Genomic DNA, 15,677 nt, shown 5'->3' on the forward strand with positions numbered 1-15,677 from the left:
GTCACACAGTCTACCCCTGCAATTTTACAAGAATTTCACTTACTACATTGTCCATCTCTAATAATGCCCCTTAAATATTCTTTTCATATAACTCCCATCCCAGCATCCTTGAGCCTCTTCTTGTCCCCCATCAAACTTTTACATTATCTCCATCCTCTCTTGTCTAAACCTCCTGCATCAGGCTCCCTGCCTACCTTCTGCTTGACACTTCATCATGGTTGTTGTACTTTTGATTTACTTGATGCCTTTAGTCCTAGTCTAGTAGGTCTTCCTTTGGAGTAGATCTCCCTACCTTTGTAGCTCTTGAAAGCAACTGCTGATCAGTCTGCTGATGTCTTAAAATCACGTCAGAACTCTTGGTTTTTCTAGGTGTAGAACTTTTACACATGATCCAGGTTATCTATTAAATTGCTATCTATTTAAAACTGATAGTTAAAGGGTTTGGGAAGCTACATCTGTCAGTAAAATGCTTGCCTTGAAAGCAGTAGGATGTTAGTTTGATCCCCAGAACCTATATAAAAACATTGGGGTGCTGGGATGCACTTGTAATGCCAGCCCTGGGGAAGGCAGAGGTAGATGACTTCCTGGGGTTGTAGACATCCAGTCTACCCTACCTGGTAAGCTCCAGGCCAGTGAGTAATCCTGTCTTGAAACAAAGAAAAAGGTAGAGAACACTTGTTCCAGTTAGCATCAACTGTCAGTTTGACACAGCCTTGACTAAGTTGAGAGGAAAGCCCAGATTGAAGAATTGTCTAGAACAGATTTGTCTGTGAGGGATTGTCTTAGGGTTTTACCACTGTGAACAGACACCATGACTGAGGCAACTCTTATAAGGACAACATTTAATTGGGGCCTGTCTTACAGGTTCAGAGATTCAGTTCAGTATCTTCATCTTTGTTGACTGCAGCAAACTTCTTTCTCCTAGGCTGGTAACCACTCACTGTTAGCAGCTTTCCTCAGCAGATAGGCCCTGGCATCTCAAACATCTTGGGCTCCACCTTGGGTGTCGCTTCTCCAACTTTGCCCCCTGTAGTACTCTAAGCTCAGGTTGACCCACTCCACTGCTGCTACTGTTCTTGGTGATTGTCCTATGGTACTGGCATCTGCAACTTGCTGGGGGTTTCTGCTGTAACTTGGCTTCACCTATAGCTTCTCAAAGGCTCTTTTCATGGTACCAAGCCTCAAATCCTTTGCACGACCCCTTCAGTCCTGGGCTGCCAACTACAGCTGAGGTTGCACCTTCACCAATGGCCTTCCCTAGCCTCTCACTGTAGCAAGCCTCAGCTGTTCTTCATGACCCCTTCATGTCTTCAAAACCAGTACCACCCGGGAGACTCTTACACACTACCATTTACAGCTGCAGCACGAGGTACAACCTTGGTCATCTCTGTAACACAGCTTCTTCGTGCTCTCAGAAAACACTTCCCAGATTTTTACCTCAGTGATGCTGGTCTCTTTTTAATCACAACAAATTTCTTAGCTCCTGATAACCAGCATCAATTATCCCAGTAGTCCCTTCTATTCTGGACTCTAAAGCCAGAGTCACGTGGCCAAAGCTGCCAAGTTCTACTGCTTGCTGGGGCTGGAACATGGACCCACTTGTTCTATTACATTATCAGTAGCTTTCTGTTTTCCAACTCCTTCACTGCCTAAGCTTAGCTGTCATGAATTTTGCTTTGTAGATTGACCTTGAACTCCAAGATCTGTGTATCTGTCTTCTGGGATTAAAGGTATGTACCACCAAGCCTGGACTTAAGCTTTTCATCACCTAGAACTTGCTCTGTCCCAGTCTGGCCTTGAGCTCGGAGATCTGCTTGGATTTATCTGCTGGGATTAAAAGTGTGCACCATTATGCCTGGATCTAAATTTAGATGGGTAGAATCTTGCTCCAAAATCCTACTCTCTTAATCTGCTGTCTCCTAGAACACAGGATTTGGCTCCATTTCACTTCTTTGTGCCGCTTTAATACTCGAACTATGTATTTTATATTTTTCCTTTCTCAGCTTGCTATACTTGTTCAAATGCTTTTCATGGGATTTAGCCAGAGAACAAAGTCTCTGCTGGGCTTTTTTGAGACTTCCTTTGTCAGTGCAATTAATCTGAGTCTCTTCACCTTAGCCTCAGGCAGACCCTTCGGACAAGGGCAAAAAGTAGCCACATTCTTCACCAAAATACCACAAAAACAGTCTCTAGGCCACATATTGAAATTCTCCACTGAAACCTCTTGGGTCAGGTCTGCACAATTCAAATCGCTCTCAGCAGCAATGTCTTCTGTATTTCTTCTATGATAGCCCATTAAGCCCCATTTAAAGCATCCTACTCTTTCCAAATCCAAAGTCTCCAAATCCACATTCTTCCAAGCAAGGTATGGTCAGGCCTATCACAGCAATACCCCAGTCCCTGGTACCAGCTTCTGTCTTAGTTAGGGTTTTACTGCTATGAACAGACACCATGACCAAGATAAGTCTTATAAGAACAACATTTAATTGGGCTGGCTAACAGGTTCAGAGGTTCAGTTCAGTTCAGAGATTCAGTTCAATATCTTCACGATGGGAACATGGCAGCATCCAGGAAGGCATGGTGCGGGAGGAGCTGAGAGTTCTACATTTTCATCTGAAAGCTGCTACAGATTACTGACTTCCAGGCAGCTAGGATAGGGTCTTAAAGCCCACACCCACAGTGACACACCTACTCCAACAAGGCCACACCTCTAAATAGTGCCACTCCCTTGGCCAAGCATATTCAAACCATAACAGGGATTGTCTTGATTATTAATGAATTCAAAAGTGCAAAGCCTACTATGGTCAGCACCATTTCTCATCAGTAGGGCCCAAGGCTGTATAAGGAAGGTAGTGAGCGAGGCAGACTTGTGATGTTTGTCAAAGACACAGACACATAACTGGAGCAGTATCTGAAGTATGACACCCGAGTTTGTCCTCTGGCTTACACACACACACACACACACACACACACACACACACGTGCATACACACATAAATACATGTATACACATATACACACATACCCACACACATGTACACACACTCACACTTACACACACATATACAGAAACTCACATATACTTACACACACACACACACACATATTCACACACTCACACAACACTCACATGTGATTGTTACAGCTAAGAGATACAGTATATAAGCCTTATCTAAAGAAACACAAAAGGTTCTGAAAGAGCAAGCCAGGCAGAACACTGGGGAAAAAAAGAGACAGCCATCATTGACTTGTTGGCCAATCCATTTTATCTGTCCTTATTTTCTTTGTCCGTGGAGTGTAGGATAATGCTCACAAAGAAGCATGTAGCCTGATCCCTGGAATCCAGCGATCCATGTGGTGGTAGAGGAATATTAAGCTTGCCAAAGGAATTAAGGTTGTCAATCAACTGACCTTGAGAGCAAAAGATTATCCTGAATTATCTAGCAACCCTGAAAGATTATCTGGAATTATCTAGACGAGTCCAGTGGAATCCAAACATACCTGAAAAATGAGAGAGGGTGACAGGAAGGAAGTGGAGTTAGTCCATGTGACAAGTGACTTAAACTCCTAGTACTGACACTAGAGACAAAAAGAGCCACAGCGGACCAAAGGCTGGGCATCCTCTGCGTGTCAGAAAAGATACACAATTCTTCTCCAGTGCTTGCAAAAGAAGCAGGCTCTGCTGACTGTGACTGCCAAGTCTAGTTCAATGAAGCCTGAGTCGGATTTCTTACCGAAAGGTGAAATGTTAGATTCATAGAGTTTTAGTCAATTATATTTTCAGCAATGGGAAACTAACAGCATTTAAGTGTCAGGTGAGCACTGGAGAGCACTGGAGTGCAGTTCTAGGGTTACTTCCTATCCACCTTTCCCACTGGGATCAGTGAGTAGGAGAGATGCTGACACACAGGAGCCTGCCAGAAGTGTGTGAGACAGGGGCTGTGTCTGTTGCGTGAAGTGTCCCTGCCATATGCTCAGAGACCTCAGGAGCACCTGTCCCTCTGTTATATGCTGCCATTGAGGCCTTTAACACATCTAGTATCTATAATTCCAATCTTGGGGGTCGGGGCGATACCTGAATGAAGAAGACACTTGCTGTACAGGCATGAGGGTCTGAATTCAGATCCCCAGTACCCATCTGAAAACAATACATGGGCATGCCTTTGTGACTGTCTTGAGTTGTATGTGTTAGCCTGCATCCAAAGCCAAGGGCTGAAGAGAGCTAGGATTAAGCTATACAAAGAAAAATATGTAATTTTCTAGATGAATGTAACCAGAAAATATTAACTTTAGTGAGGTAACTCAGGCCCAGAAAGACAAATGCCGTGCATGCTCTCTCATTGCTCTTCATATGTGTGTGTGCGTGCATGCGTGTAGTATCGGAGACCTGAGAGGTGACTGTAAGAAGGGAAAAAGAGGCTTTAAGGGAGGATGTAAAGAGAGTAACAGAATACATTTAATAACAAAATGGAAACGTGTGTAGAAATACATAAGCAGGGACAGGGAACAGGGAGATGGGAGAGAAGACCTGGTCGAGGTCAACCCCAAACAAAGTATATAAAAGTACGCTACAAGAAGACCTATCATTTTGTATGAATACATAAACTAAACATAAGACAAAAAGGAAGAAACCCAGGGGAGTGTGGCTTCCATCCAGCTGATATCATGGAAACATTGTTGACTTCTGAATGTGGTAAAAGTGTGTGTTGTTGGGCACACATCCAGTACAAGACTTGGGGGTGGGGTGGGAGGAAGCTGAGCCCTTGTTTGCTTATTAAGGAGCAGGAAGAGAGCCAGGGTTGGACACTCACACCTGTAGTTTCAGCCCTTGGGAGGCAGAAGTAGAAAAGTTGTCATGAGTTTAAGGTCACCCTGAGCTATGTGGTGAGCTCCAGATCAGCTTGGCCTACAGAATGGCCTACTCTGTCCCCAACAACTATAATAACCAAACAACAGCCAAGATTAGGAAGAGACAGGCTGAACCCATTCAGTCTGGTTCCAAGGAAGACCGATCTCCAAAGTAGCAGTGTCAGCCATTGATTTCATATTTTAGCATCATCCAGAGACATTGATTCCACAAGAAACTGCATTGGATCCAATGTCCAATGGCACAGTTAGACAATTTGTTTGCTTTCCTTTAAATTAACATGTGCACATCGAGGGACCATAACTACTAGGAAATCACACTGCCAAGCACACCTGACATCAGATGTGTGTTGTTTTTCTACATCAAATGCTTCTCCAGCTCTCTGAGCACCAGCTGGGTAGCCTATAATTTAGTCAATTCCAGCACTACCTGGAATTAGCATCAATCCCACAGGTAAAGCACCCAGTCACACGAGACTGCCCTCTCTTGAACTGTTACTCATAAGTCTAGGGCTCTGGTGTTTCTGATGGGACAGATTGTTCTTAACTAGTGTTCTCAGGACTTTCCCCAGCCCCACTTAGGAGTGACAATTCACTGGAATGAGTCCCAAAACTCAGTGAGACACTTCTGTGTACTGCTTATTATGAAGCACACAATTGAGGGACACTCTGATGGAGAAGCACAAGGGGAGAGGTAGGAACCCAGGGAAACCTGGAGCCACCATGTCTTTTCAGTGAAGTTTCTTTCCCAACGTCTCTATGCATTCAACAGCCCCAAGCTCATTGAATCATGTTGTTCTATGGTCTCTATGGAGATGTGTCTTCCCACCCCATTTGTGTGTGTCCTGTGTGGAGCAGTCGTGATACTGACTGTCAATTCCAGCTCTATGCCATTGTTGGTCAGGTGGCCTGCCCTGGCCAGAGGTTTTCTAGACATTACCTATACGACTTGAGTCTCCTCAAGAGAATAAACTTAGATGAGATCAAAAGAATATAATAATGGCATTCATCCTTTCAGGGTTTTAACAGGTCTGTGCCCAGAACCCAGGAGGATCAAATATATTTCTATAATCATCTACATGATTCATTTATCATGGCATATTTCAGAAATGCAGAAACATCTAGAAGACCATGGCCCATGGACTGTTTCAGAGATAGTCATATTGGGGACTATGTCCTCCTGGAATGAATATGGCAGGAGCATGTATAAGGTGCAGGTGACAGCAGAGGTGGCAGTGCTCAGGGACTGTGCAGTGATCCCTGGTCAAAGCACTAGAATCCAGCTGACGGGAGAGTAGAGGAGAGACAGGAGTGTGGGGCAAAGAGAAGTATGGTGGTCCTGCTGGTGTGCACATGCTGTGGGCACTACGGGCTCTTGTTAGGTTTTGTACCACTGCAGTGACTTTTCTTTCCCAGAAAGAGCCTCTTATGTAACTTTCCAAATACCACTCAAGTACTTTTTTTGCTTTACTGTCCGAGTGAAGACAGAAGCTTGCCAGATGGAACCATCTCGTTGCATGTCGTTTGAGCATAACATTAAGTCTTCATCCCCAGTAGCTTTGCATCACAGAACACACAGTTGAGCAGCCTTGAAGCTACCCAGCACCTCCCATTGTGTACCCGGCCCAGATCGTGGCCAGCAACTGTGAACTTCCAGGAGCTACTGCCTGTCTCTCCACTGTTCATGACTCCTCTGTTCGTCCTGGTCGTGGCAGTTAATCTTAATTGTCAATTTGACGACTCACAAGAGAAACACAGCTCCTGACCTGAACGGTCGTTTCTGGATTGGCTTAGTGGGGAAGGGAAGGCCGACTCTCACTGAGCAACATCATTCTGTGGGGTGTGGTCCTGGACTGGAGAGAAAGGAGGAAAGAAACTGAGTTCTACCATTCACTCCTCTCTACTCCCCGCAGTGAGACGTCTCCATGTGTCACAGTGTGGGTAGGATGTGACCATCTGCTTCAAGCTCAGACTGCGCTGACTTCATGACGAATGGCGTCTTCAAACTGTGAGCCTAAGTAAACATTTCCTTAATTAGGGTGCTTTTCCTGGGTATTTTGTAACAACAAGAACAAATCCCTAAAGTTGTGATGTCTGAAGTTTTCCCTTTCAGAGAACTAAAGCTTTTACTTAGGTGAACGGATGTTAACTAGCCGTGTTGATATAGACAATGCCAGCCAATCTGGAACTGCTGTCTAGAAGAGATGCTTTCTTGGGACCAGTGGGGCGTGGGTGGAGGGTATTAAAGGAGCTTGCAGCGGTGCTCAGAAGAACTTGCTGCTGTGTTTCTCACCTGTTCCTGGAGTCTGTGCCCTTGACTTTGTGCCACTTCACCTCTAATCCCCAAGGGCAGTTAGGGCCAGGAAGTGGGTAGTCCAGGGCAGTGTGTGGGGGAATGTGGATAGGCTTGTTGGTGGCTGCAGAAGCCAAAAAAAAAAAAAAACACTGGGTCTCCTGAAACTGGAGTTAGGCAATGGTGGAAACCAAACTCAGCCTTTAATAGATGAGCTATCTCAGTCCCAAGAAAATTTAAAAATTTAAAAAATAAAAAACTTTGGTGTTCATAAATAAGGGAGTGTGAGTGGAGATGGGGTGGGGGTGTTGAAGACGGACCTCTGTGAGGCTTGCACAGTGAGAGCCAGGGCTGCAAAGTTGTGTAACCTGAACCCACAGGAGTGCCACAGTCCCCAAACGGTCCCCAGAGGAGTCACTTATCGCCTCTTCATCCACTCCAAGGACAGCCTACCATCCTGACATCCTTCCCGAAAGAGAAATGAGAGCATTTTAATGATATTCTATACACAAGCTCCATTTATCAGAAGCCACCATACTCAGTGCGCTGTGTTAAATAAAAATCTTTGCAGCATCCAAATGTGGCCAGTGGCTTATGGCTCAGTAAACAGCTTCTCGCCGGGAAGGCGAGCCCCTAAATAGTGACAGTTGCTTGGAAGCCTGGGTGAGAGAGCAGGGAGGCAGGTGATTTGACACAAAGAGATTTCTGATTAAGATCTTGGTCTCTTCTGAAAGGGATTTTGGTCATACATATCTGGAACAGTTGTTTAATATAAACTACGTACGTTGTCTTTTAATTACATATCATGAATACGGAGTGAAAAGCTCAAGGAAGAGAAAAGTATGTCCCTAACATTGTCCCTAAGATGCATATTAATCCCTGGAGATAGATATGAGATTAAAAATTAGAGTGGGAAATGGAATTTCAGTGGGCCTGTCTACCAGTGAAATAGGGGTTCCTTTTAAAAATAAAATTGAGCTGATTTTGTTGGACTGACTGTCAAGAACTCAAGATAGAAGCTCACAGCTCATCTTTATCTTGGTGATGTAGGAACCACATTGCTGAGAATAATGACAAAATAAAGTTCTTAAAATATTATTTCTGTACTTATTCACAGTGATAATAAGAGTACTATACTTTCTCAGTCAGGAGAGGAAAAGAAAAGCCCTAGGTGGTATCTTTCTATTTCTGTGATAAAAAGCATCATGAGCCAAAGCAGTTTAGGTGGGGAAAGGGGCTTTATTTGGTGTGCGTGTCCCAATTGCAGTCTCTCACTGAGGGAAGTCAGTGCAGGAACTCAGGAGCAAACTGAAACTGAAATAGAGACCATGGTGAGCCACTGTTTGGTGGCTTGTTGCTCCTGGCTTTCTCAGCCTGCTTTCTTATATGACTGAGGACGCCTGCCCAGCCAGGGCACCACCCACAGTGGGCTAGGCCCTCCCATTTCAGTCCTCCATCAGGAAAATGTCCCACAGACTTGCCTAGAGTTCTCTCTCTCTCTCTCTCTCTCTCTCTCTCTCTCTCTCTCTTTCTCTCTCTCTCTCCTTTCTTCCTTCCTTCTTTCCTTCCTTCCTCTTTTTTTTCTTCTGGAGTTTTGAGCCGATCATATGGAGCCATTTCCTCCACTGAGGCTAACTTGTGTCATGCTGACAAATAAAACTGACATGTATAGACAATTCTATTTAATGTCTGGAAGAGATGGCTAGACTTGGGCAAAGAATGTGCATGTGTGCATGTACACGTGTGCATGATAATTGTACATGCACATGGGAGTACACAGAGGTCAACTTGGGTGTTGTTCCTCAAGAAACACCTACCTTGTTTTCTGAGACAGGGTCTCTCACTGGTCTAGGGCTCACTAGTTTGGCTAGACTGACTGACCAGCAAGCTCAAGGGCCCAACTATCTCTACTTTCCCAGTGCTATTGTCAGGTGGGTCTGAGGACCAAACCAACTGGTGATCTCTGCAGCCTGAGAGGTATTTCACAGCAGACGTAGTGGCAAGCCAACATTCGTCAGATGTTTCCAAAGACCTTCAGAATGATGATAAAGTTTGTTGCAGTCCAACTGCTTGTACATTATAGAAAATGGTGAACTGGGGGAAAGAGATGACTAGAAAAAGAGTTAAACACATGAATGCCAATTGAGTTTAATATTCCCCAAGGAAGGCCCAGACCCTACATGTAAGAACCAAAGAGGGGTGTGCTCTTTACCATTCGAGGAGCTCCCGGCATAGAAGATGTAGATTCTCACAAAGCACAGAATTTCTTTAGAAAAATATTGGTATCTGCTTGCTCATGCACACACCATTAGTATGACATTAGAGGTCAGGAGACATCTGTGTGACGTGGGTCCTTTTCTTCATTTACATGAGTTCCAGAGATGGAACTTGATTAGGAGGCTTATGGGACAAGCGCTTTACCCACTGCACCATCTCACTAGCCGTAGAGTACAGGACTTGTTAGAAGGAGTGAGTGGTGGGGAAGAGGTGAGAATGTCCATCCTCACTGGAGTGGATTCTGTCTTCTGAAGAGTCTCTGCTGTCTCAGCTGAGCCCTCAGTCTTAGGACAAGACATGAGGTGCCAACTGTAAGGGGATCGTGAATGCTCCTGGATACCAAACGGAAGATGGTCATGGCTTCTTGGGAGGTGGTATTTCTTCTCTCTCCTGTTTTCCCTCTCTTTCCCCTCTCTTGTTTTCTCTCCCTCTCAGCAGCCGTATCTGACTCTGTCTTTGTTTCTCTTTTCTTTCTTTCTCTCTTCTCTTCACACCCAACTCAACCTCTCCATAGTTCTTGCTCCTTTGGTCAAGTGAAAGGAGCATCAAGTGGCCCCTGGACCAGTGTGACTTTGTGTCTGTCATGAGCATACAGCCTGGACTCTGTGGCTACATTAGGCTGAAGTTGGCTGAGCACAGGGAGAAGGAATTTCTTCTGCAGGCAACATCAGAGTACAAGGAAGGCTTGAGCTTTGAACAAGTTTAGAGATTTGTTACTTTCGGGAACAACTGGACTGTGTCTGGAGTGTTGGCTGGACAGATGTGATCATGCTTGGAGGTAACTTGGTTCGTTTTCTGCCACAGATAGGAGCCTAGAATTCACTGAGACGAGGAAAGGGAATTCAGTAGACAAAGGAAAAATGGCTTCTGGATCAGTTAATGAACTGGTTCTGAGACCTGAACACCCTTTGAAATCGTGAGGCTTGGCTTCCAAGGAGGAGTCAGAACGCCAGCAAGCAGCAGTTGCTTCTGCCTGCCTCAGGTTCTCTCTGAGACATTGTCAACCAAGTGACAGCATAAAGTCTGGGAGAGCAGAGGCTGCCGGGAATGAACAGCATCTCTAACAGTTATTCTGAGGCATGATGTCACAGACGGATCCAATCCGATCGAGGAAGCTCTTAGGCAGCTCCAGCCTCACAGATGAAACTCTGATATCATCCTCCTCGCTCAGGCTAGAAGGGAGCAGCTCCCTCCCAGCTGCGGTGAGTCTGGGAAACTATGATGTAATGTGGGTCAGACTCCCGAAGGCATACAGACAGACCTGCCTGGCCCTCGGGACTTTCACTCTTGGCTTCTCAGCAGTGGTGAGACAAATGGTTAACCACTTTGAACTTCAAATTTTTCATGTTTAAAAATTAACCCAAATGATATGTACCTATTGTGGGGTTTTAATCCATACTTAATTAGATTATGCAGGTAAATAGTGGAAATTCATATGCTTCCTTCTTTCCAGTTCACCGAGTATTCTTTTATTCTTAAACCTCTGTACAGGAGGTTCCATCAAAACTCTTTTCTGTCCTGTGCTAATTTGTAAGATGATAGACCTAAAAGGTAACCGCTTAGACTGTAAAATACCTCTTAATGAAGAGTTTAGGAGATGGAAAGTGGATTTGGCCTCTGACCTTTCCCACCTGGGTAGCCTCTAAGGAAACACTCGGGGCTGAAGGGCTATGCCAAGTGCCTGCGGTATAGGCGTTTGACTGACAGCCAGTGAACAAGGGAAGGAGACAGCGTTCTGAGTAGCCACCTGCTCCCTGCCCCTCTGTGCCTGTCACTAAACCGGGAGCTTTGAGATGGAACTGCGCTTCCGTCCATCTTTGTAACATCTGGAGAGGCCAGGTATCCTTAAGCAGAGGGACTCACACAGATGGACTTCAAAGTAGTGTTTTCTCATCCCAGACACACCCCTATGGAGTAAGGCGTTGAAGCCATTCAAGATGTGGATAAAAAGTAAAAGATTAAAAAAAAAGGATGTGAAAGTAAAAGATGAACGGGTGGGGAAGAAGAGCCCTGGGGAGTAAAGGATGAAACAAGTTAACCAGTTACAAACTAAAGCTTTACGCTTGTCCTTGGCCGATTCATCTTCCCTGCCTGCTCCTTGGGACCTGTTTCTGTTCAATCAGCACTCGGCCATGCTCCACAAATCTGCCAGGTGCTAAAACGGGTGAAAGGGGGTCAGACAGAAATGGGCATTCGTCCTTTAATTTGGAACTGGCATTTGGACGTGTTTGTGAGGACTTAACTTTAATTAATTGACTCCTTAAGAATAAAGTCAGCAGGTTCTCTTCCATGGACTTTAAGTTACAACTGAGCTATGGCTTCAACCTTTCCCCTCTTTTCTTAGGGAAGATCCTGCCAGCTTCCAATCTCATCACATTGAACTCCAGGGAATGATTTTAGTTTTGGTTAATAACCCTCAGCTCCCACTTGCTCTCAACCTCCGTCCAGAATCCCCAAATTCAGAGACTTTAAGTCATAGGCTAATAACAGAGGTCAACAGTAGGAGGCCAAGTGGCCATGGTCTCAGGACTTGGGGATAATATGAGTACGTCAAGCTCGGTTTCCATGGCTGCCTGGGATGCCCGCTAGGTGAGCAGATGTCCTAAAGTCAGAGTGAATCGCAGTGTATAAATGTTACAAAGTGAAATCTGGGAAACTGGTATGCCTGTGTAATTTGTCCCCTGGTATGTTGACCTGCATCCAAAAGAGAGGATGTAGAGAGACAGAATAAAGCCTGCAGGGTCCTGGAGATGATGCACCATCAATTCAGGCTTCTGGATGTGATACTGATGGAAAACTGCCCCCCTCGGTGTGGCAACACTTGAAATGCCATCTCTGGGATCCTTTAGTAGCCTTGTCAAAGGTAAGGTCCTGGCCAGGTAGGAGCTCACAATGTCACATCTTTAGTGGCCGTTATTGTTATCTATGGTGGCCGACCTTATCCTGTGGTTGAAAGCTTTGGAGGGGTCCACAAGACGAGAAAGTTCTTCCCTGTACACCTGTCATAGCTGTGACTACTGAGGACATGTGAAGGTCCTCTTCTGAGAACTTCCAGAATCATCGAGCTATATTATATCACCATGGAACAAGAGCAAGCTTCCCTCCAGACTTAGTAAGACCGAATCAGACAAACTCTGCTCATTGAAGACTTTAAGACTGGAACTACAACTAGGTGATGTGTGGTGGGAAATAAAGCCCATGTGTGTTGGAGTAGTGGAACTATATTTTGATTATTGAGGGAGAATATGGATGAACATGTTGGATTGCTAAGAATCATATGATGAGGACCCTGGGGCTAAGTAATAGGTGACTTAGCACAGCCCAGGCCCTTCCCTTGGTTTGAGGAGCCTGAACTGTCAACTCCAGGCCTCATTTGCTGGACTCTGCCTATCCCCATGACACCAGAGTGCTGTGTTGTACATTCAGTTTCCTAAGAGAGTAAACGGATTTGGACTCAGGAGGAAGTGGAGTGTGGATGTGGTGTATGATGCTGATGCTGGTAGTGGTGGTGATGGTGGTGGTGGTGGTGGTAATGGTGGTGATGATGGTGGTGGTGGCAGTGATGGTGGTGGTGGTAGTGATGGTGGTGGTGGTAATGGGGGTGGTGCTGGTGGTGGTGGTGGTGATGGTGGTGGTGCTGGTGGTGGTGGTGGTGATGGTGGTGGTGGTGATGGTGGTGGTGGTGGTGGTGGTGGTGATGGTGGTGGTGGTGGTGGTGGTGATGGTGGTGGAAGTGGTGATGGTGGTGGTGGTGGTGGTTGTGGTGCGATTCTGGGCAGGACATGTGTTGACCAATTAGCATCAACAATGGTCTAGGGATGGTCACTGAGTTTGTGTGTGTAGCTATGACTTTGTCTCAAGAGGGTTGTAGGGCCAGAAACAATCCTTGTTTCAAATTTAAGTGTATTTATGCATCTTAAAACTAACCATCTTAGTTGTACAAGGGCATACTGTACAGTGTGATAATTTGCCACAGATCTCGATGGATGTTCATCAAATTGGGGTGGTTATCACTTCTGTCTCAGCTTTTCTTCATTAATACATGATAATCACGTGCATTTATGGGAAAAACAAATGTAACTGAAAAAGCCAATGCTGCCCTGTCTTAAATAGAGTTACTATTGGCAAAGTGGTTGTGGCCATCGAGGCATGGCTCTATGCCTAGACCAATCAGAAAGGCTGGCCAAGGGGGATGCTCCATTCTCTCCAATGGGAGATATGGCCATCAAATCAAAGATACGGCCCTTCAACGCAGTACACAACTCTGAGTTTGGGGGTTTCTTTGAGGATGGAAGGCCTTCGGAGGGAAGGGAGAAAATATTTTCCTTGCACAGATGGACTCACGGCTCGAAGAAACTTATTTTAGAAAGGAAGGTGCTTTGCTATGTTTCCCAGGCTGGTGATCCCTTATTTTGTTGTGCAGTTAACAAGTGTGTGCTCCCATTTTCTTCTGATTTTCTGCAGGGCTGGAACAATGGGCTCAAGTCAACACTGAGCACAGGCAGAAATCAGCAGCTCCTGCTGATAGATGGGCTCATGCGAAGACACAGAAGAGGCTGTGAACACAGATAGACAAGTGGGGGAACTCTTGAGGTTCAATGTCATGAACTAATTATGAAATGCCTGAAGTAGAAGGCAAGGACCTGGCCTGACAGAGACAAGGGTCCCGTTGTTCAAATCATTTAGTTGCACCCCAGCATCAGCCATCAGGTGTGACTCTGAATTCCTTCCTTTCCTAGCCCCTGTGACATAATGACTCATGTCAATGAGATGAATCCTACTCGAATGAGAGAGGATGTACCCACTTCCAGGAAAATAGAACCAAGCAAGTCATGTCTCCTGAGTTTTGCTGTTAAACCTTCCTGAGGTAATTTAAATAAATAGCCACTTAAATAATGCTGCGTGCTCAGGACCAAGTGTTAGAGACTGTGTGTTGTTCGTTCAAGTGTTTCATTATGGATGCAGAGCCATACAACAATGGCTAAAACAAAAATAACAACAACAACAACAACAATGACGACAACAACAAAACAACCCCACATCATCTTCTGAAACATTGGGTTAGCCAACTCCCAAGACTAAATCATATTTTGATAAGGACAACATTATCATATCTATCAAGTTTCAGAACAAGCAAAAGATGCTATACAGACCATTAGTGATAACTGATTACAGACTTTGTTCATGTCAGTGGAAGAATCAACACAAAAATCAACGTATCTGTGCTGGCTAGTTTGTGCCAACTTGACACAAGCTAGAGGTATCCAGGAGGAGGGACCCTCAACTGAGAAAATGCCTCCATTAGACCCAGCTGTAAAGCATTTTCTTAATTAGTGATGGTTGGAGAAGGGCCCAGCCCATTGTGGGTTATGTTATCTCTGGGCTGGTGGTTCTGGATTGGATGTGAAGGCAAGCTGAGCAGGCTCTGCTGAGGAAACCGGTAAGCAGCACTCTTCCGAGGCCCCGGCAGCAGCTTCTGCCTCCAGGTGTCTGCCCTGTTTGAGTTTCTGTTCTGGCCTCCTTCAGTGATGAACAGCAATATGGAAGTATAAGCCAAATAAACCTTTTTCTCCCCAACTTGCTTTTGGTCGTGGTGTTTTTGCTGCTGTAATGGAAACCCTGACTCATCAGTGTCTTTATTATTTCTGCCTACTGTGAAAACCAGGAACGATAGTATTTCAGAATGTAAGTTTGCCATGGTCTCCACTGAAATTAAAATCTGACTCATGCTAACCTTAGTTAAGGTTACTGGAAAAGGCTATTAAGTGGAACTTTGTGTGCCGTAGGTTATGTGTGAAGGAGTAAAGGGCATCGAGCTGTGTAAAGGAAGAAGCTGAGTGGGATGCAGTTGCATCCAAGTCTTCAGCCTGTCCACCAACAGTGGACCCCTCTGCTCATCTGAATTTAGCCAATGTGATAGATAATCTCCATAGTGAATTTAATTGGTTTTGGAATGAACTAAAAGACTGACCTCTGAGCTGTTCTGGGAGAGCATTTCCAGGGAGGCTTTGTTGGGGGCAAAGAGCCTCTTTTGCTAGAGTGGGCAGCATCTTCAGGGTATGGCCAATATATGAAGAGGACATGGCATTTTTGACCTAGTCTCAGATGCCATACAATATCATGCTGCCAACATTCTGCTCCCAACATTGTGTCTGCAGCCATCTCAGTTCCAAAGTAAAGAACTTGCACAACTTAGGGAGAAACGACGAGTTCTATAAGAACTTCTGTAATGGGGCCATTA

At 45.1% G+C, this 15,677-nt stretch overlaps 1 protein-coding gene across 1 annotated transcript in view; it reads left to right on the forward strand.

Moving 5' to 3' along the window:
- LOC100910150 (uncharacterized) overlaps positions 1-10,142 on the forward strand; it is a 28,487-nt gene extending 18,345 nt beyond the window's left edge. Inside the window, exon 4 of the mRNA NM_001416450.1 lies at positions 9,951-10,142. Within this exon, the coding sequence (NP_001403379.1) occupies positions 9,951-10,142 (192 nt within the window). The remainder of the gene's footprint in view (positions 1-9,950) is intronic.
- The last annotated feature ends 5,535 nt before the right edge of the window (positions 10,143-15,677 follow it).

Source organism: Rattus norvegicus, chromosome 18 (assembly GCF_021556685.1).
Source record: "Rattus norvegicus strain SHRSP/BbbUtx chromosome 18, alternate assembly SHRSP_T2T, whole genome shotgun sequence".
NCBI lineage: Eukaryota > Metazoa > Chordata > Mammalia > Rodentia > Muridae > Rattus > Rattus norvegicus.